We start from the raw sequence: 21,564 nt of genomic DNA, 5'->3' as shown, positions 1-21,564 counted from the left end.
GGGAGGTTAGATGATGTTTCGTTAAGCAAGTCTTACCTCTCCGGTGCATTTTACTATCTCTTTATCACAAAGGTCTATTTTGGGGGGCAGTTTTGTCATGCATGACTGCCAGATAACCTTTAATTGCACCACCTGCATTTGAAGTATATGGCTGACTCCCAGCCCAAAAATAGCAACTTCATTAGCAAAGGCTGCCTGCTGACTACTATTATTCTGAATTTCTGCTGTGGATTGCTTGAGTTTAATCTAACAGCATCCTTTAGATACTGTTTTTACTCCAGCTGAAGGAGTAATGTTGGCTGACCATGTATGTTAGGCTCAGAAGCACAGAGTGCCACCTGTTGGCTTACTGGTGCTACAGCACCGCCAAGAATGTTAGAAACAACAGTAAAAAAACACCACCATCATGACAAGTGGACTGTGTGTGGAGAGAGCACTTATGTACTGCAAGGTGTTATAGCGCTGCACAGCGCATAGAATGCAGGCACACTGAGTTGTGTTCAATGCTATGAGTCAACTTCCACTCATGCAATTGGACTCCCTCTGGCTCTGCATCCGCCCACCCCTTCAAGATGCCCCCACATGTGCTGCCAACAGTCCCCCGCCTTTTGAGGGTTGCAGGTAAGAGAAAGATTTCTCTTAGCCCAAGACCCTGAGGAGCAACTGTCCCCAAAGCAACACTTTACTCCTCACTCTTACAGGGAAAAGTAAATGGATATACTCTCAAATACCACCCTTGTCAACACAAAGCTTGTTCCCTGCTATTGGTGAGGAAGCCAGTGTTTGAAGAAAAACAAAACAATACACAAAGCTGCTTTGTTTCTTCTTGATTATCCTAGCATGTGAAAAATGCAGGGGACTTGTTTTTACACAGACGTTCTTATGCTAATCAGAGTGTAGGTCACAGACACTGTAAGAGTCACAGAAGACCACATCATTCAGATAAACTTATATAAAAAATAATTTATCATTTGATATTGCAGTAAGTGTAGCATTGTTATCTAAGGTAACTTTACAAACCTGCACTTTTGAGTACAAGGATTAATGTACTGTTAACCTAGAAAGCCAGAGAAAGGATGCCCATATAAATCCCTCTCGCAGAGCTGAAAAGATTATTTCAAGGCTACAGATACTGGGGATGAACACACTGTTCAGGGTAGCCAGAATGAAAACCGTTTGGGAGACCCATAGAGGAGCAACAGTCAAACTCCACCGCCTCTTGACATCTTCCTGTTCCTTCCATCCCTGTTTCAATTGATGGCTGCGCAGGGAGACACCAAGACTCAATTTCTGATGCAGAGATGATATGGCGCGGTGATGTCTCCAACCCTGCCAGCATAAACAAACACCTGGTTGATTCTGACAGCGTACCAGGCCTTCATTGCTATGTGTTGCGAGCATGCAACGGTGTTCCTTGACGACTCCTTTTCGCTGGGGCTAGCTTGAGTGTTTGGAACCTGCACGTCCCAGGAGTCATTTTGGAATTCTGCTGGAACCAAGGATGTAAGTATCCATTGTAGAAGTCAGCAGCTGTCAGCTTCTTCTTAAGCACCACAGCTTTAACTCCAACCCAGCCTTCCTGGAGGGGAAAAGAACAAAGTGAAGCTGAGTCTTGGAGAGGTCTCAGCACATCCCGCAAGTCCTGAAGTCACACAGAAAAAACATGGGGTTGTATCCAACTGACTTACACACTCAAGAATAGACACATTGAAGTCAGTGGAACTAAGTAAAATTATGCCCATTAATTACAAGATGTTTACTCCGAGAAGGACAAACACTGGATACAATCCATGAAATTCAGTATCCTGTCAGTTCTCAATCATGTTTAAAAACCAAAGTTACTGTAATGCAATGGGAAGGGGGGACGGATTTAGGAAATGCTGGCGAACTCTGCATAGTTTGATTCTCCAAGCCACTGAGTGGTAAAAGCAAGCAACTTCAACATAAATTTGATTTGCAAACTGTTCCCCTTACTGCAGCTGCGTGTGAACAGTCTAGTTATAGCAATCTGAGGAAAGAAAAGTGAAACACCACATACAGTGGTACCTCGGGTTACATACGCTTCAGATTACATACGCTTCAGGTTACAGACTCTGCTAACCCAGAAATAGTACCTTGGGTTAAGAACTCTGCTTCAGGATGAGAACAGAAATCGTGCAGCGGCAGCACGGTGGCAGCAGGAGGCCCCATTAGCTAAAGTGGTGCTTCAGGTTAAGAACAGTTTCAGGTTAAGAACGGACCTCCAGAACGAATCAAGTACTTAACCCGAGGTACCACTGTACATACAAACATACCTTGCAACGGATCACCAGTGTCTGCAACTGCTTATGATAGAACACTGATCCTGGGACGGTTCCGTTTTCAGCTGCTAACCTATCTGAACACAAAACACATGTTCTAGACTTAGTTTTCCCACAACAGGCTGTTGTGGAGTTGTGCATGACCGATGTATCATCAGCCACATAGAACCAGCCCAAATGAAAATATCTTGCAAAGCTTCCAAGTGTTGCTTAAGCTCAGGTTTTAGTAAACATCCAAGGGAAGGTTGCATAACTTGCAGGAAGCCACTCAAAAGGATTTACACTCCCCAGGTCATCCATATTTTTTATGGAGGCCAACCCAAACAGGGTTCTCTTAGCTGATCATAGTTGTCACGGTAAGAAATCACTGCCTCTGCTGAACCCTGCCCCTGCAGGTTAGTTTCTGTTGGTTATAAAAGGTTTTAGAGATCAAAGGCAGGGTCTTCATTTATGGCCAGAAGGTAAGATGACACCAAGCTAAAAGGCCACACAGCAATTTGAAACACTCGCAGCAAAGGCAAGGAATGATATATAACTTCAGTTTCACAGGTGCCTCCAGTGTTATGTTTAACTACTTTTTGTGCCATAGCTAACAACCAAAATTGCTGAGATGTATGTACATACCATTGTGGTCATGTAATGCCTCCACTTCCACAAAATCCAAGAGTTTTACAGTAGTACCCATCCAGAGTGTTTGCAGAGGCATCTGAAAAAGGTACAGTAAGGTATCTTAGCCACAGATGTTCACACTCATTTCAGCTAAATGAATCCAGAGTTGTCAAACTGTTTTCATGTTCAGTCAGCAATACAAACACAAATTTAGGGTTAGTTTCCGCTTTTTTCTGATGTGTATTAGCAGAAGCATTTCAAATACAAGAAGACTAGGTCAGATGCAAACTAGTTTCCCCAAGGTGTATGAAATTTGAGTGCATTTTAGATTTAAAACAACTTTTAAAAATCAAGGTCAGCCTTCACCTGCCAGCCCTGTAGCTTTGTTGGAAATAAGGCATGCAGTTTAAATCTACGGTAAGCAGGACTTCAAAGGAATCTGAGCAACAAAAGCTAATATGTAACTGTGGGTGAACGAGTTGCTCATTTGAAGCTATAGCGACGTAAAAAGTAAAAAATCGACTAGCATTCCCCCCCCTCCGGCTTTTTTAAATTTTAATTTTGCAATCCCAGAACAGCTGAAAAGTGGTGGGGTTAACCCATTTCCTCCAAAGCTGAATAATAAAGGGTAGGAGAAATTCTCTCCCAAATCAGCATTTAATTATATATAATTGATAGGCTATTGAAATTCTTTTGTAGCCTAGGATTTTAGTGAACTTCTTTGCAACACACTGCATTACCATTGCTCCCAAGGCACGATGCATCCTCAGTATCTGCTCAGGAGTTTGTTCTTCCCACTGGATGCAGCTCATTGCAATGCTGGCTTTAGGAGCTTGAAGATAACAAAACAAAATTTAATGGATGCACTCTGAGTCAAGTTCATGGAGCTAAAGGCTACCAACAGCTTCTAGCCATGATGGCTATGCTCTCCCTCCACAGTTGGCGCCAGGAAGCTTCTGAATGCCAGTTGCTGGAAACCACAAAAGGGGAGAAGGCTCTTGTGCTCAAGAGAGAACAGTGGCCTGATCCAACTGGCTTGTCTTACATTCTTAACCCCTACAGTTCAAATGACTGCACCACCAATATTTTTTCACTGCAATGCATTGTGGTTTCACCGCTTCACTTCTTTCCTTGCAAATTGAGGGGCTTTTATCACAGACTGGCCTCTCAGCACCCTCCCTCTCTCAATGCTGTTGCCCCAAGGTGGAATGGCAATGGGAAAAACTCTGGCCTGTGGGTCTAATGAAACTGGGCAGGGATCCTACTGTGGCCAGGCCATTTCACCTATGCCATGCTCACCTGTCCCACATCTGACATTTGTGGCAAGTAAAAATGCAGCTGCACACCAAATTGCTCTTGCTGACAGCTGCCCCCTTTGAAGGTGTGTTGTCAGTGCCTGCCAGCTGATCGGCACTGACTGTGTGCCTCTTTAAGGTTGTCAACTGATGTCAAAGTGGCCTGCGGGGGAGGTCATGATCCATTTCTTCTGGGCTATCAGAAAGACCAGCTGCCATTCCGGAACTGTAGGCTTGATTGCAATGTGCTCACAAGAACAAACATGAAACATCGGGTACATACCAAAAGTTGCTCCATCCTTTGGTTGCTCTGTCTTGTTCCTTAAACTTTCAGGTAGGTTTTTCAGAACAGAAATGAGCTGAAAGGAAGAAAAAACACTGAAACATACATCACACAGCATGAAAACAATGTTTTGACTACAATAATAGTGTTACAGTGGTACCTCGGGTTACATACGCTTCAGGTTACATACGCTTCAGGTTACACACTCCGCTGACCCAGAAATAGTGCTTCAGGTTAAGAACTTTGCTTCAGGATAAGTACAGAAATCGGGCTCCAGCGGTGCAGCGGCAGCAGGAGGCCCCATTAGCTAAAGTGGTGCTTCAGGTTAATAACAGTTTCAGGTTAAGAACGGACCTCCGGAACGAATTAAGTACTTAACCCGAGGTATCACTGTATTTATATTCTGAACTTAGGAAAGTGAGTTTCTCAATGTTCAACTTGTTGTCTCTTAGAAACTGGATGCTTCAACTGAACTGGTTCCCATAACTTGGAATTTCTAAGCATCTCATAAGTTTTCAACTGTTTTAGAGATGCAACTTAGGAGGGGGGAGCAGTGTTAACTTACCATACTTGCACCAAGTTTGGATAACATGGATTCCAACTCTTTTGCTGAACAACAGGGTGGCACTGCAAATGTTTTCTGCTTGATAATTGGACCTACATCAAACCTAGGAACACAACACACAACTTTAAGAAACACAGGAAGCTGTCACTGGTCCACCTAGCTGAATGCTGTCTATACCAGTGTTTCTCAAACTTGAGCCTCCAGCTATTGTTGGACTACAACTCCTGCTCATAGCTAACAGGACATGGGATTATGGGATTATGGGAGTTGTAGTCCAACATCAGATGGAGACCAAAGTTTGAGAAACACTAGTCTGCACTGATCATCAGAGGCTCTCCAGGATTTCAGGCAGGAGTCTCTCTCAACCCAACCTGGGGAGGTCAGAGATCAAACCTGGGACCTTCTGCATGCAAAGCAGATGCTCTACCACTGAACTAAAGCCCTTCCCCATTTAAGTGTTTTGCCAACACCCTCAGCAATTTTCAAGTGATCTGTGGGGATGAAGATTTGGGAACCACTGCCTTAATAGTAACACAAAGCAATTTAAGACACTGAGAAGATTACCCAGCACTATGGATGGACTGAACAACTAATTCTATCCCATTTTATGCATTTTCTACACACTTCTTACATAAAATTAATTTACCAGTTAACTGCACATTGTGTACACATCTTTTGCATAGAAAATACATTCTTGGGTGCATTTTTAGTGCACTGAAAATGCATTGCAAAATCTGGAGAAATGACTGGGAACTGTGTTTGGGTCCACAAGCAAAGCTGGGAGCACTTGATCACGTCAGCCTATTTAGAGATGCTGACCAGATTCTTCTCCCATCTCTATTTGGCACCCATGAAATTATGAGTTCCTAAAAAGGACATGTTTGCACTAACATTCTGTTGAATTAAATAGCTATTGTACCTCTTAGGCCTGATCTGCATAATTGTCACCCCAGTAACTGTATCTCCATGGAGCACTGTGTGGATTATTGGTGCTGGGCCTCGCCACCTTGGAAGACAGCTGGGATGGACATTCAGCACACCACTGAATCAGAACATTTGGAAGTTAGAATAGGACCAGTAATTCTGTAACATATATAAGCGAATAGTAACCATTTTGAGAACTCACTTTAAAAAATGCAACTTAGCATTCATTGTAACTGCCCAAAGATATGAAAATATAATGTGAAAACTTAGTATTACATAATTATGCATACAGTAAAAAGGTATTCTCCCATTTTTGTATTTTGCTATAACCAGTAAACTGTCCCACTGATAAACAGTGGAAAACATGATCAAGAAAAGTGAAGGGTAAGAAAAAGAAAATCAGGGAGCACATGACAACATGCCTTTAAGGAACATCAAAATTGGCTAACTGGAATTAGCAGGTTGAGATGTAAACACTTTTGATAGACTGACAGAGTAAGGAACATTCACACACTCATGACCTATCAGCTTACTTCTCTCTCTCTCTGCTTGTTGTTAGAACTTGTCTTGTGAATTGCCCTGAGATCTTTTGATGACAGGTGATATATAAATCTAGTAAATAGTATTTATTATTATTATTATTATTATTATTATTATTATTAATAGACTGATATGTCTTAGATTGCAATCTGTTTACAAATTCCTCCTCCTCAAGATGAGAGGTCATCTTTAACTAGCCTCTGAGAGAACAAAGGAGTAAGCATAGATACTTTTTTCTTCTTTAGACTAGTTAGTTGAACTAGAATGAGAAACCTTTTCTATCCAAGTTATGCATTTCCTACAATAAACAACTTTATTATTTTCTTACACACAAGCATACCTGTGTGCTTGTAACAAGTAAAGTCTACTCTCTAACCAAGATTCACTAGCCAAATGCAGCTGACTCTGCACACTAAAGGGTTTCAATAGGAAATTAACACAGTTATCCCAATAGGTTCCCCACTGCATGTACAAAGAATTGTACACTCTGCATCAATTTATGGTGAAAGCCCTACATATTTTGCATTGGAAGTTACGAGTTACTAAATCAATTCCATTTTAGACTGACAGTGCCTGTAAAGCAACCCTTATTGTACCCCCTTGGACAATAATGCATATGAGAGAGCATTTGTTATTAATGTCTTCAGGCGCTAAAATCCTGCACATAGTTAGTCTCATTAAGAAATACAGCCTTTCCCATATTATCCTGCTCCAACCACTTTCCTTTAACACACAGCCCAGATTGCAATATAAACAAACTACTCAACACATTTTGTGTTCACAGCCTTACTATGGAAACTTCAGGATGAGGTCCTCACTGAGCAGGCGCCCAAATGATGCCACCACACCGACATCAAAGTGGTCACACAGACCTACATCTGGCCAGAGGTGGATGGGGAGCTTAAGTTGCTCTGCACAGCTCTTGACAGGGAGACCCTTGGGCAGCTGGGAATGAAGCGTTACCACCTCCAGACGGTCCACAAGACGACCTGACTTGGCCTCTCTGCCACAGGACATAAAAGAGAATCATGGAGGACAATGTTTGAGAACAGTGTCAAGCTGCTACCACCCCAGTAAATGCCCTCCCGCAAGAAGCTCCTTTATACCAGGTCAGGTGCTTTGTCTATCCAGCCCGGTATTGTCTCCTTTGACTGGCTGCAGCTCTCCAAGGTCTATGGTCTTTCTCATCACCATCTGCCAGATCTACTTAACAGGAATTGCCAGCAACTGAACCTAGGCCCTTCTCCATACAAAGCATTCACTCTGCCAATTGAGCTAGTCCCTCTTTTCCCACATGTGTCCCTATCATTCTTGTCTCTCCAATGCCTTCTGCACAAAGCAAACACCTTGGGGCAGTGAGGGAACCCCCCTCCATCTCCATCCTCAAGTCACTCCTCTTTACACTGGCTTTTTGACACCTGATATAAGCGGGTGGTGCTGTGGGTTAAACCACAGAGTCTAGGACTTGCTGATCAGAAGGTTGGTGGTTCGAATCCCCATGACGGGGTGAGCTCCCATTGCTCAGTCCCTGCTCCTGCCAACCTAGCAGTTCAAAAGCACATCGAAGTGCAAGTAGATAAATAGGTACCGCTCTGGTGGGAAGGTAAACGGCATTTCCGTGTGCTGCTCTGGTTCGCCAGAAGAGGCTTAGTCATGCTGGCCACATGACCCAGAAGCTGTATGCCGGCTCCGCCGGTCAATAAAGCGAGATGAGCGCTGCAACCCCAGACGGCCACGACTGGACCTAATGGTCAGGGGTCCCCTTTACCTTTTATATACATACCCACACAGTACTGTGCTTAACCAACAGAACAGTATTTTATAATTTATGTTGCAAAACATTTTGTCTCTTGCCTTAATCAGCTTGCTTTGATAAAAATGAAATGATGCTGTTTCCAAGGTGGCACTTTAGGATCTTTGAGGATGGAATGCTTGGAAGGCCTATATGGACCCTTCCTATTCTTTTGACTGCATCCGTTTTAACTTGGTCTTAATATTGTATGTACCTTTAAAATGCTGCAACCCACGGTGGGAAATTGTGCTGAAGGAGTTAACGAAAAATAATGATAATGATACCGGTAATAACAGCGAAGTAGCTAGTTGATGAGGAATACCAATTCTCAAAATACAGCTGCTGCTGCCAGTCAGAGCAGCCACTACTGGGTTAGATAGATAAATAGCCATAGTGAGCTGGAAATGGGCAGCTCCTGTTCTTGGAGCTTCTCTTCTCCCTTTCACTCGATGCCCTTTCACCCTCTCCCTGTCCCACAAACCATAACCTCTGTCCCGGCTCCCGAAGGCCTTTCCCCCCTTCCCTCCTCCACCCTAGAGACCCACCGGGCAGCCTGGAGCGCTAGGAGGGTCTCCGCCGCGAAGCCGTCGGTCCCAAAGAAGAGGACCCGCCAGGGCGGCTTTTCCCGCCTCGGAGACTCTGCGGCTCCCGAAGCGTAGCCCCGCCCCAGGCTCCACCGGCCCCGCCACGCCCGCAAAATCCGGCCCCTCATGGCCCCTCCGCCGGCAGCTCCCACAGGCCGCCGCCGCCGCCGCCCACCCCGCCTGTGCGCTCCAGCGTCGCGGCGCGAATGACGTAGTAGCCCCGCGCGACACTCCACTTGCGCATTTGTGGGCGGGGCAACAACTGCTCGGGTCCAAGCTTGGCTCGCCGCGTGGCCTTGTGGGATTGCTGGGCGGTGTTAATCCGGTAACCGCAGCAACCAGGGGCAAGCCGTATCCATGGCAACTGTTCGGGGCCTACCTCGAGCCTGTCCTCTTGTTGCCACAGTCCCTGCTACTCGCAGCAGGAGGAGGAGGGTTGTCTTGTTCTCCCCTGTTCTTTCTTTCTTTCTTTCTTTCTTTCTTTCTTTCTTTCTTTCTTTTTTATTAAAGATTTTGTTGATTTACAAAAGTATGCAATGTCTCTCTCTCATGTTTTTCCTCCCCATGTAACATTTTTACAAATCAATTCCTTTTGTTGAGGCATTAGGAAGAAACGGGGGGAAAGAGGTAGAGCTGCGTTGCAAGCAGGCGTTCAGGCAGAAACTATAAGGGAAAACCTAAACAAGAAAATAATCATAACAGGTTGGGGGGAAAAACACTCAGCGGCCCCTATGTCGCAACATGACATTACGTAAGACCGTGAAAATAACATGGAAGAAAACACAGTTGAAAGGACAGTAGATAGGAAACCATGGAAAGAGTAGAAATGAAGTAAAAGTAAAAAACACATAGGATCTAAATAGCTTGAAGGAATATAGATATTATTATTATTATTCGTCAATTGCATGAAGCATATCTTACTGCATTGTGGGCAGTAGGAGCAAGCAAGGGACCAACTGATCAAACCCCTACTGGCAAATCGGCCAGGAAAATCCGAAGCCTCCCATATTAAATATCTCTTGGATGACAGGTCTAATGATATTACACTGCCGTGGCAAAGTTTCTCTCGGAAGTTAAAAGTAACAAGGATCAGCATGCTTGAGACAAAACAAAATGACCGCCTCGGTTTCTCTCTCTTTTGTGGTCAGCTGTCTTAACTGTATTTTGTTCTGAAATTGTTTGATGGGTCTTTGGACCGCAATAAAGATTTTATTTACCGTATTTTATTATTACCTGTTCATGTTTTATATTTTTTGCAGTCATTTCTGTTACCAGTTTGTGCATGGCTGTAACAAAGTGTGTGTTCTTGGAGAAATAGAAAAGCAAATAAAAAAATATTTTTTTAAAAAAACAGACAGCAGGGACAGGTGTCGTCGTCCCCGCCCCCCCCCCCCGGCGTGGAGATGTCAGTGGTGGTAGGCAGATGTCACCTGCTGCACCCCTGCCTTCCCTTACTATTGAAATAGGAATATGAATACCACATTTTCCCACCGACAGCATTGTGCTCAAAAGCAGTTTGCGGAATAAGTGTCTATGGCGATTTAAACTCTCTCTCTCTCTCTCTCTTTGTGGGTGTTATTCTTTTGTTTGTTACTACATTACATATTTTTATGCTTTTACAATGTGAACCGCTTAGTCATCCTCGGATGAAGGGTGGTATGCAAATTTAATACATATCTTTCTAATGTCAGAAAGACATTCAAGCTAACGATTTAGGAGTTTTAATAAGTTAAAATATGCAGCATTAAAGGATAAACATAGAACATCATGGAGGGAGGATGGGAAGTCAACGGATTAATTAAACGTAGTTGATGGTTATGTAAACTTTTGAAAACAAAATAAAGTGTTCCAAAAATAAATAAATAAATAAATACTGCAGCCACAATTATAACATGTTGCTATATAACATTGTCAGTTCAAACCTATAGTTTTAAAGAATTGTTTCTTACAGAATGCTTTTGTTTTACACTGAAGTGTTCAAAAGGGGTTTGGTTTTTTTTTTTTTGGGGGGGGGTTGCCAGTCTCAACAAAAAAGATTAAGGAAATCCATCTTTAGGGACAACTTCACCACCACTGTCAGAGGCTGCAGGGCAAGTGGGGCAACAGCAGGGGTCCCACTTCAGGGGCTTCTGTCACCTAAGGCCTCACCCTGCATGGGCATACTTTACAAATAAAGTAAATAAATAAAAATACTTAACTAACTGACCAATTGTGCCCCCCAAAATAATGTCTGCCCCCCCATAAATCCTGGCTACACACATATCATCCTGTCTTAATGGTTGGGCTGGCCATACGTTTTGGCTTGCAGGCAGCACTAGTTATTCTCTAACCAGGCAGGGATCTGAGGTCAAAGACACTGAAGACACAAGGCAATATCTACAAGAACTGATAAACAACCTGAAATATACTACATCCCAGATTGCAGTTTCTTCCTAGATATATCAAGGGCGAAACTCACCTTTGCAACTATGTTCCTGGTGAGTAATCTTTCAGGTAAGAATACGCAGGCCTTTTGCTTGCAGTAAACTTTGCCTGGGCTGGTATTTAGAAAATGCAGTAGGGAGTGTGCCAAACAAGGCCAGTGAAGGGTGTAGGAAGAGGGGATGTGAGCTGAGTGAGGGTCCCAGGGACCAGATAGAGGCCCAGACCTGAGGTTTCCCACCCTTGATTTAGAACATTTATATAACACTTTCCCACAAAAAGTTCTCAAAGTGGTTAAGAGTGTGAAACAGGGCAACAATTGAAATGGGTAGTCAACCCAGTGCCCTCCAGATGTCTTGGGCTACAACTCCCATATTTCTTTAACATTGCCAATTCTAGCTGCAGCTGATGGGAGTTGTAGTCCACAACATCTGGAGAGTACTACATTTACTACATCTGGCTTAAAACCTTTGAATTCTAATGGTTCAGCTCTTCTGAACTTTGTATCCTTCTAGAATTCAAAGCATTCAGATGGTTTGAACTTCAACTCCAATAAGTGCCCACTCAGCATTGGGATACCAGTGGTCCAACTAGCCTTGTCTTTCCTCTGCCAACAATAAGGGTTTACCCACACTTACCTTTCGCCGTGCTTAAAAGCTCAATGTCCAAGCCATGGGTGTAGCCAGGATTTTTGTTAGGGGGCGAAAGGAGCTTTCTTTAGGAAATCAAAGTTGCCCCCCTGTCCCCTCCCCCTGGCTACGTCCATGGGTACAGAGGATGGGGAGGAAAGGGGGAAGAAATGAAGCGATAAGCAGCCTTTCATGTGAACAACTCCAAATCCTTACCTAGTTTGGAGTGAGGGGTCGCTTATTTTTATTTTGGGACTGCTCTTTTGTGCACTCATGGTAGATCACAAAAGGTGTATGTGCACATGCAAACAAATACTCAAGTATCTCAGCTTTCCTGGCTTGGAGCAACACACACACACACACACACACACACGGCTGCTGTTTTGTGCAAATCTGGTAGATTGAAAAAGTTGTATTTTAAAAAAAAGTAAAGGTATGTGCTTACAGGTAAACAGATAACCCGTGTGCAAAGCCAGCCCACCTACGAAGTGGCATGAAATAGCTGCCTCATGGGTGCCTCCTGCCATGCCCACACTTCTGCTAGAGAAGCAGTCCCAGTATAGGTGCTGATTTCCTACTGATTTCTTGCAAGATCTTGCAAGATCTCATCAAAGTCTTGCAGGAGCAAAAGGAGAGCAAAGGATCTTATGAGATTTGGGTGAGATCTTGCAAGCTCCTTCAGGGTATCGGGGCCAATGCCAGCACCGCTTCTCCACAAGTGGCAGAGGTGGCACAGCTTGGTGGTACAGCTGCAGCGCCACCGACAGGTGGTGCTGTGGTGGTGAGTGTCTCACTGGTGGTGGTGGGGCAGAGCAAGGTAGCATTTCCTGTTTTGCCTCAGGTGGCAAAATGGGACTTACCACCTCAGGATTCCAGAACTTACAGTTGTCAGTTCCAAGGGAAGGCAGGCAAGGACCCACAGCCCAGGTGGGGCTTGCTAGCTCAGGAAGGAGGTGTGTGATTCCTCAGCTGGAATAGGCTCAGGATAGGTGAGGGTCACATGCCTCATCAAGTCCAAAATATACAAAAGGAAAGCTGTCCTGGCCAGGCCAGTGTCCATTGACGCCAGTATCCATTTAGTCCATGGGTAGGCAAACTAAGGCCCGGGGGCCGGATCCGGCCCAATCGCCTTCTAAATCTGGCCCGTGGATGGTCCGGGAATCAGTGTGTTTTTACATGAGTAGAATGTGCCCTTTTATTTAAAATGCATCTCTGGGTTATTTGTGGGGCATAGGAATTCATTCATTATTTTTTTCCAAAATATAGTCCAGCCCCCCACAAGGTCTGAGGGACAGTGGACCGCCCCCCTGCTGAAAAAGTTTGCTGACCCCTGATTTAGTCCATTGACTAAAAGGTATGCATTGTTCATTATCGCTAGCTGAAGGACTTTATGCTGTATAGATAAGTGCCACTATTATCCACAGTGAAAGATAATGCACCAGTCTGCTTCCCTCCAAATTTGTGCCATGGTTTCATTTCACGATAATTTCTTTTTCCCAGAGGGGAAAGAAAAAAAACCCACCGTGGACTCTCTTAAGTGAGCAGGGTAACAAGTCAATAAATGATGAAGCCCCAGCTTTTGGCTTGGGGATGAGTTTATTCACCTTTGGCTTGGAGCTGTGGGTGTGGACAGCTCAGGGACTTTACAAATTCCTCTCTTCTGTGCTTAGCTCCAGCGGTCCTTGGCTATAGCACAGGAGAATGAATGAGTGTGTGCGAGTAACAGCAGCCTTTGCAACCAAAGAGTCATTGCTGAGATTCTCACAACAGACCCCAGGCACTGAACAGCCCAGAGGGGCAGCATCTTCAGAAAGCTGATTCAACATAACCCTATCTTCCCATTGATTCCTGAGCACAAAGGGCATACTTTCTGGTAAGATCATTCTTAAATGTTTGCAAAGGGGAATGGGATGAAGCCAAGAAGGTGTGTTAGGGAGGGGAAGAAGGTAGTTGGTTTCTAAGAGGAGAACACTATTATTTCTGTATGTTATGGTTATTTCTAATTGCTTAATATACTATTGAATTGTTATTCATTTGATATGTTCTGAGCTACTTAGGGGAATAATTTTCTGGGAAAGTGGCATACAAATGAACAGATGGTGATGATGACAACTAGAGCTCAGATTTGCAGTTTGGGCCCCCAATTCCCAGATGTCAAAGAGATCACTCTGACTCCTCAGTGGGAAGGTAACACATTTTGCCAAAGCTTAGAGATGTTTCTGTCCAGAGTTCCTTGAAATGTTCTTAAGCTTTATAACAGGGATGGGGGTGGGGGGCGAGGTAGTGCCCTCCAGATGTTGGTGGACTCCAACTCCCATCATCCCTGACCACTGGTTGTGCTGGCTGGGGTTGATGGGAGTTGTAGTCCAGCAATATCTGAAGGCCACATCCCTCTATGGTCCAGCTTTGTCTCCTCCTTGAGTGTCTTTGCCCAGTTGGACTGTGTCTTTGTACTGGAGAATCCCTCTTGCTTGCCTGAATGGAGGACAGAGAGGGGTGTGGTGAGTGAATGTAAAAACTAGCCCCCCAAAATGTAAAATTTACATTTGTTGCCCCACCCACCCCAAAAGGTGGACCCCAAAAGGCTGGCCAGAAGGGACTGTGGCCCTCGGGCTGAGGACAGCTCCTTTCGTGAAGTTTTTGGTGTGCTCCTCTTCTTTTGCACTTAAGTCTCCCTGATTGAGAAAGGCATTCTGAAAACCCACACCATATATTTTAAGTACATTGTTTCCCCCTGTGAATCCTGGGACTGGTAGCTGCAGTTCCTTAAGGGTGCTGAGAACAGTGGCTCTGTGAGCAGTAAACTACAGTTCCCAGGATTCTTGTGGGGGGCGGGGTAAGCCATGACTGTTAAAGTGGTATGTATGCTGTGGTTGTCACTACACAGACATATAGAGCCATGCACAGCTTATAACACTCTTTTCCGTCTCTATAACTGCAATAGCCTCTTTTGGCCATGAAAGGTGAACTTTGACCTGCTATGAGATTAAATCCAGGGGAATGTAGCAAGAGGGAAAGTGATAAAGGAGGTCACTAACCGCAAGGATGTGTGTTCTTTGCCCTTGATAGTGATGACTCAGAGCTAGTGGGTTAGCAGCCAATTGAGGCTTTCTATGTTTGTGGCTCAGCTTGAGAGGCAGTGATGCTTCTGAATACCAGTTGCTGGAAACCACAGAATGGGAGAGGGCTCTCGTGCTCAGGTCCTGCTTGCTGGGTTCCCACAGGCATCTGGGTGGCCACTGTGAGAACAAGATGCTGAACTGAATGGGCCATTGGCCTGATCCAGCAGGCTATTCTTATACTAAACATCTTTAAAATGAACCTGTGTCAGAAATGTTGCTGCGGATGGGAGGAGTGCAGATTTTAAAACTTAGTGGCTGGAGTGCTTTGTGAAAATTTGATTGTGTACTCAGAGGTGTAGCATAAGGTTACCAGATTTTTTTCAATGAATCCGGGGACACTTGTCAACTTCCTACTAAATACAGTGGTGCCCCGTAAGACGAATGCCTCGCAAGACGGAAAACTCGCTAGACGAAAGAGTTTTCCGTTTTGGAGGTGCTTCGCAAAACGAATCTCCTATAGGCTTGCTTCGCAAGACGAAAATGTCTTGCGAGTTCCTGCGGGTTTTTTTCCCTCCCCCCTTTTTCTAAGCCGCTAAGCCGCTTATCAGCTGATCCGATAAGCCGCTAAAAGCCGCTAAAAGCCTCTAATAGCGCTAATAGCGCTAATCCGCTAATCCGTCAATGGGCTTGCTTCGCAAGACGGAAAAACCGCTAGACGAAGAGACTCTCAGAATGGATTCTTTTCATCTTGCGAGGCACCACTGTACAGTGGTACCTCTGGTTGCAAACGGGATCCGTTCCGGAGGCCCGTTCACAACATGAAAAGTGTGCAACCCGCAGTGATGCGTCTGCGCACGCGTGGATTGCGAATCACCGCTTCTGAGAATGCGTGTGACGTCATTTTGCGCTTCTGCGCATGCGTGAGCGGCAAAACCCAGAAGTAACCCTTTCCGGTATTTCCGGGTCGCCACGGGACGTAACCTCAAAGAACATAACATGAAGCGGACATAACATGACAAAATCCATCTACAGTCATACGTCATGTCCCTGTAAATCCGGGGACTGTCCCTGGGAAACGGGGACATCTGGTAACCTTAGTGTAGCAGCCTCTGCCAGTGCCTAGGGTAGACCCAAGTTATTGAACACTACAAACCTCCATGCCACCCAAAAGACCCCCATGGTGCCCTATGGCCCCCCAGTGTGGACCGCCCCCTCCCCCCGGCTACTGTGTGTACATGTGTGTAGTGGAATGGAATGGAAACATGTTTTCCTCTTCAAATCTCATGGGCTTTGCTGCAATTGGACCCTGTCTCTTGTGATGCTGTCCATTTTCAGAATATCAATAATCTGTACGCATATAAGCATATTGGTTCCCCTCCCCCATCTAGGTTCTATTTGAAGATCCTTTGAAAGAAGACCGGAAGAATTCCTGCTCCATCATGAACACTTTCTGGGCAATCCTCTGTTTTATGGTGTATGGTAAGTATAGGGGTGTGTATAGAAACTAGGAGAGGATATATTTCTTAGGTATCATCCTTCCTTACTTACGTTTGTGAGTTCAGCAGAGTACACTCCTTTGCCAGCAAAAATAAGGAAGAAGTGGATAAGCTAGCTTTCGCTTTTTTATTTAAGTACCGTATTTTTCGCCCCATAGGGTGCACCGCCCCATAGGACACACCTAGTTTTTTTTGGGGGGGAATAAAGAAAAAAAAAATTCCCCCCCAGGCACGGGGCTGGCGCTCAAACTTCCCCCGACCCCAGCCCCCAGAACAGCCTGCTATCCACAAGCCTAGGGAGCCGCGCCGGTCTCCCCAGGTTTGTGGAGAGCTGCGCGAAGCCCGGGCGTACTCTTCAGCACGCCCCAGGCTTCGGAATGCAGGCAGCTCTGCGCAACCTTTGGGAGCCCGGCGTGGCTTCGTGCCGGGCTCCCTAGGGTTGCGCAGAGCTGCGCGAAGCCCGGGAGTGCAGGCAGCTCTGCGCAACCCTTGGGAGCCCGGCGCGAAGTCGAGCCGGTCTCCCAAGGGTTGCGCAGAGCTTCCTAAAGCCTGGAGAGCGAGAGGGGTCGGTGCGCACGGTATCTAAAGCCATTTGCACATAACAAAGTATGTATTTTATCAAAGTAATTGTTGAACTGAAATACAATTAAGAAGACGTATATTAATAGTGATTTTTTTGGGGGGGAGTGAAGAGAGTGGGGACCTAAGCTATAGCTTGTTTAGCTTATACATAAATCTGGCACTGGTCTTAGAGCAAATGATCTGTTATCTGTTTGTGATAAAATAGATGCCTTACAAATCCAAACCTTGCCTATTCTCAGAAACTCCTCCAGAAGGTGTCTGCTTGAAGTCACCCCACTCAACATTCTCAGTCAAAAAATCAACTAACGGAATAATCAACCAACTGCCAACTGCCAACTGCCTCCTCCTGTCTTTAACACTATTCACTATATGTGTACAATGCAATAGAGTACAAATACTAGCATGATCTGTCTCTGTCGCATCTCAGCCTGGTCCAATATCTTGTACTGGGATTAAAGAATGTCAAGTGAGACAGCTGGGAAAGGCACTTCCATTTCAGGATCTGAAGAGCCTCTCCCAACCTGAAACAAAGAGTCCAGGCCAGTGAATGAAACAATTGTCAGAGAGCTCTATAGACGCGCAGGCACTCACAACCTGGGAAATTATGAACTGTCCAATGCATTAACCATATTTAAAACCCAGTCACGGGTTGTGTGTCCAATGTAGCACCAAATTTATGTCACTTAGTGGTATACAGTAAACCCACAACTTACGCAGGGGTTACGTTCCAGAGATTGCACCCAAAGCTAAAATTGTGTATAGTCAAAACACATCTGGTTCGGTGGTGGGTGGGATTGTCCAATTCATTTCCCCCCCTGGAACTCCACTCCCTTTCTGTTTTTTAAATTTTGTGCCACACATGTAAAGCTGAATGAGCACAAGTTAAATTTGCGTAAGTTCTGGGCTTACTGTAGTTGCTCCGTTGATGTCCAGTGGTACCTCGGGTTACATATGCTTCAGGTTACATATGCTTCAGGTTACAGACTCCACTAACCCAGAAATAGTACCTTGGGTTAAGAACTTTGCTTCAGGATGAGAACAGAAATCGTGCTCCAGCGGCGCAACGGCAACAGGAGGCTCCATTAGCTAAAGTGGTGCTTCAGGTTAAGAACAGTTTCAGGTTAAGAACGGACCTCCGGAACGAATTAAGTACTTAACCCGAGGTATCACTGTACTGTTTTGCACCAGTGTAACATTGTTGCACATGACGTTGCACCAGTAGGTTGCTGTTCACCTTGTTGCACAGTAGAACACACAATCTGTTGTGCAGCAAGTTTCCATTGGCACTACTGCTGTGTTGGAGTCCTCTGCTGTGACATTAAAACTCATCTGTTCACTAGCACGAAAGCCCTGGCGCTAGCGGACAGAGAATGTTGGGCACAACTCCATGTCATGATGGGCCGGTTCCGATTACATTCCCATAACCTGGTGCCTTCCCAAGGCTTTGGATTCCAGCTCCCATCAGCCCCAGCCAGCAGGGCCAATGGTCAGAGGTAACAGGAGTTGCAGTCCAAATAATGTGGAGGACACTGGGTTGGGAGGTGGCTGAGTTACAGTGTTGTTTTAAAGGTTAAATACAGAACCAAGGGACAGTGTTTGATAGTCATTACAGCCCAGGGTTAAAGGTATGACTGGAAACTCATTTTGTGCTGTTCTCTCACCCAGCAGTGAACACAGACCTGAGTGGACACTCTGCCCTGGCCATGTCTAGCCCGCATGCTCAAGATCCCCCAGAGATCAGCGGTAAGCCTGAAACAGAAGAGATGCCTTCAGCGATGCTGCAAGAGCTGCTGTGGTTTTTCCGGAGAGAAGAATGTGAGTTCTCACAAAGATAGCTGTGGCGTTTGCCCTCCTAGGTGACATCATGCTGGGTCATAAGGAAGGGGTTAAATAAGTGTCAAGTGATTGGCAAGTGGGAACCCAAGGGGAGGAGTTAGAGTTAGTGTTGTTAAGGAGTCAGTGGGTGTTAGAGAAGAGAGAGGGAGGATAAGTCTGTGGGTTGGGATAGTTTGATGTGAGAGAGTGAGAGAATCTGTTAAGAGGAGTCAGATAGACAGTTGGGATAATCAGTCAGAAGTTATTAGGAAGGTATAGGCCAGTAAAGAAGCTAAGATTAAGAAACTGACAAGAAAAATTATCTGAAACCATAAACTTGTTAATGCTTATAAAATAAACTTGTTTATTTGGTTTAATGTTAACAACTGTCTGGACTCCGTGTGTACCCGAGAGAAACGAGTTGGTGACAGTGGGGAAGCAATCACAGTGGTGGCACAGGGATCAATACACTGTCAAACGTCCTGGGACCCTGTGTGATCACCACAATAGGCTTGTTGCAGAATTGTCACTGATGAGTGTTGCAGGCCCTATGGCAGTTCCCACATCACACATTCTGTGTAATAGCTGAGTTTCACACTTACAGAGCTTTTCACATGTAACCTTCGACGTGTGCGCAGCCTGTGCATGCAACAGTTCAGCTGTACAAGTTACCAAATGTATGCTCCTCCACACATGCACCCGTCGATGTGTAAGAGAGAGCTTGTACCTGTTTTCAGTGCAATGTGTGGACAGTCTTTCTAAGACTCAGAGCGTGGCGACTGAGAGTCCAGGGTGGAGCTTAGAGAGTGAATTAACAGTCAATCTCTCTTCCCAGGGAACTCTGGGAATGGTAATTCTTGAGGGGAACAGGTGCTCCTAGCAACTCTCAACACCCTTAAGAAAACACAGTTCCCAGAATTCCTTGGTGGAAGCTGTGACTGTTTAAAGTGGTACAAAGGTGGTTTAAATGTATAATGCAGATGGAGCCCATGTTGGAAAGGCAGAAAGGGTGGGACAGGCTGTGAGAGAGACAGCCGGACAGCGATTCCCAGGAGCTATTGACCCATATTATCATGGCTCCCTGTTTTCTCTTGCAGCAACTACATGGAATTACTGCATTCTCGGCCTTTCAGTGCTGGTTCTGCTTGTAGGCATAGTCCTCTTGTGGAAAAATATTGCAGCAAACAGGTAAGGATAATGCCAGAATGGAGGGTTCTTATGTAATTCTCTCCTCAGCTGGGCACGTCGGCTTGCAGAGTTGGAGCTGGAGATGAGGAAGAAATTTGGTTCAGCTTACCGTATTTTTTGCTCTATAAGACGCACCAGACCATAAGACGCACCTAGTTTTTGGAGGAGGAAAACAAGAAAAAAAAATATTCTGAATCTCAGAAGCCAGAAGAACAAGAGGGATCGCTACACAGTGAAAGCAGCAATCACTCTTGCTGTTCTGGCTTCTGGGATAGCCGCGCAGCCTGCATTCACTCCATAAGACGCACACATATTTCCCCTTACTTTTTAGGAGGGAAAAAGTGATTCTTATAGAGCAAAAAATAATGTACCTTTCAATACAAACTTACCTCATTTACACTTCCTGAAAACAATACTTGAAAGGAAATGCAGCTAGCCTTCAAAATTGGCATGTTTCTGAACTTTTTCATATGTTTCTCAGGATTCTTTGGGAGAAGCCATAACTTTTCAATGTGGTGTGATAGTGCAGAGGGGCTGCAAGTTGGAGCTGTGCAGAAGCACCAGCCATGTAGCCTGAATACTGTGGATGTGTCTCCGCTACAGACTTAAATGGGTTTGAGCCATTTTCTATCCCCAGGAAACCTTGAGAAATATAGTTTTCATTCTCTTCCTGCCTCAAAATTAATCTGAGCCTGATGAATTTATTTTATTTATTTCTTCTCCTCCCATCCTGCTAGAGCCCAGAAGATTGCCCTCATGCACCAAGAAGGGTATGCAGCTGGCCAGCCTGAAGAGACGGAAATGAAGCAAGCTTTTGTGCCTTTGAAGGAAGATAACAACTCTGGTTCCCCCCCAGAGAACTTCCTTCCAAAAGTAGAAAATGCAGGGCAGGTGACGATCCATTGGAAGGATGGGGACGTTACAACCATGTTTGCAGATGCGCCTGAAGAGGATGCATAGGGTTACACAAGATTGCCATTAGTTTTTTGGAAATTGGGTTTCTAAGCAAAGCAAAATTCATCAACTGGACCCAAAGTAGCTGCAAAGGGGGGAGGTATTAATGTTACATGTGGTGCAAGGTACCAAATTGACTATTTCTATTCATGCAGTGGGTGTAATTATAATTTAAAAGTGCTCCTTCAGATTTTCTTTACAAGGGGTTTGAGATGAAAAGAGAAAGTAACTCAAAAGTTCCATGGTCTGCTGTACATCAAGGAGTGGAGGGCAGGTATTATTCTGTACATCTGTATGATCAATAAACGCTTTCCATATTTTCTTAATTTACCATTTGTCCCCTTGTTACATTTTGTGTGTGTTCATTTCTCTAAAAAGGCACATTGCCAAACTTTTTGGTACGACAGGTCAATATTGTTTACATTCCAAAGGGTCTTCCAGTTCTGAGCTACATCTGCTTGTTCAGGAGGAAAGAAGCGTTAAGATGATCAGCCTGTATAATGACTGAGCTATCTTAAGCCCGTT

The 21,564-nt window shown here is 44.9% G+C and overlaps 2 protein-coding genes and 1 long non-coding RNA gene across 4 annotated transcripts in view; 2 read left to right on the top strand and 1 right to left on the bottom strand.

The window, feature by feature from the left end:
- The window catches only part of LOC308573938, a 61,827-nt gene that overhangs the window by 38,500 nt on the left and 1,763 nt on the right, over positions 1-21,564 (top strand). The window lies entirely within an intron of this gene.
- Positions 946-9,040, bottom strand: MTFMT (mitochondrial methionyl-tRNA formyltransferase). 2 transcript variants are annotated; one of them, XM_081171251.1, is made up of 9 exons: positions 8,854-9,040; positions 7,307-7,519; positions 5,972-6,094; positions 5,053-5,155; positions 4,488-4,563; positions 3,650-3,741; positions 2,925-3,006; positions 2,295-2,377; positions 946-1,579 (listed from the first exon to the last, which is right to left on the bottom strand). In XM_081171251.1, the coding sequence occupies exons 1-9, from the start codon at positions 9,018-9,020 to the stop codon at positions 1,385-1,387; spliced, it is 1,134 nt and encodes a 377-aa protein (XP_081027377.1). In that variant the 5' UTR covers positions 9,021-9,040; the 3' UTR covers positions 946-1,384. The 2 variants fall into 2 exon arrangements, with proteins under 2 accessions (XP_081027377.1, XP_081027378.1); XM_081171252.1 differs by lacking the exon at positions 8,854-9,040 and adding an exon at positions 8,285-8,805 and having other exon boundaries at positions 7,307-7,934.
- Positions 13,587-21,369, top strand: SLC51B (SLC51 subunit beta). The gene is made up of 5 exons (XM_081171345.1): positions 13,587-13,815; positions 16,393-16,483; positions 18,748-18,897; positions 19,995-20,085; positions 20,823-21,369. The coding sequence occupies exons 2-5, from the start codon at positions 16,444-16,446 to the stop codon at positions 21,043-21,045; spliced, it is 504 nt and encodes a 167-aa protein (XP_081027471.1). The 5' UTR covers positions 13,587-13,815; positions 16,393-16,443; the 3' UTR covers positions 21,046-21,369.

This window comes from Podarcis bocagei, assembly GCF_964188305.1.
Source record: "Podarcis bocagei genome assembly, chromosome: 14".
Taxonomy (NCBI): domain Eukaryota; kingdom Metazoa; phylum Chordata; class Lepidosauria; order Squamata; family Lacertidae; genus Podarcis; species Podarcis bocagei.
This window is presented reverse-complemented; position numbering and strand designations above follow the sequence as displayed.

Coding starts and splice junctions, on each gene's coding strand:
- MTFMT (XM_081171251.1), bottom strand. CDS start 9,020: ATGAGGGGCCGGATTTTGCGGGCGTGGCGGGGCCGGTGGAGCCTGGGG. Junction 3,007..3,649: donor ATCGTGCCTTGGGAGCAATG/GTAATGCAGTGT, acceptor TACCTTTTTCAG/ATGCCTCTGCAAACACTCTG. Junction 1,580..2,294: donor CACTGGTGATCCGTTGCAAG/GTATGTTTGTAT, acceptor TTTCCCCTCCAG/GAAGGCTGGGTTGGAGTTAA.
- SLC51B (XM_081171345.1), top strand. CDS start 16,444: ATGAACACTTTCTGGGCAATCCTCTGTTTTATGGTGTATG. Junction 16,484..18,747: donor CCTCTGTTTTATGGTGTATG/GTAAGTATAGGG, acceptor TCTCTCACCCAG/CAGTGAACACAGACCTGAGT. Junction 20,086..20,822: donor AAAAATATTGCAGCAAACAG/GTAAGGATAATG, acceptor CCATCCTGCTAG/AGCCCAGAAGATTGCCCTCA.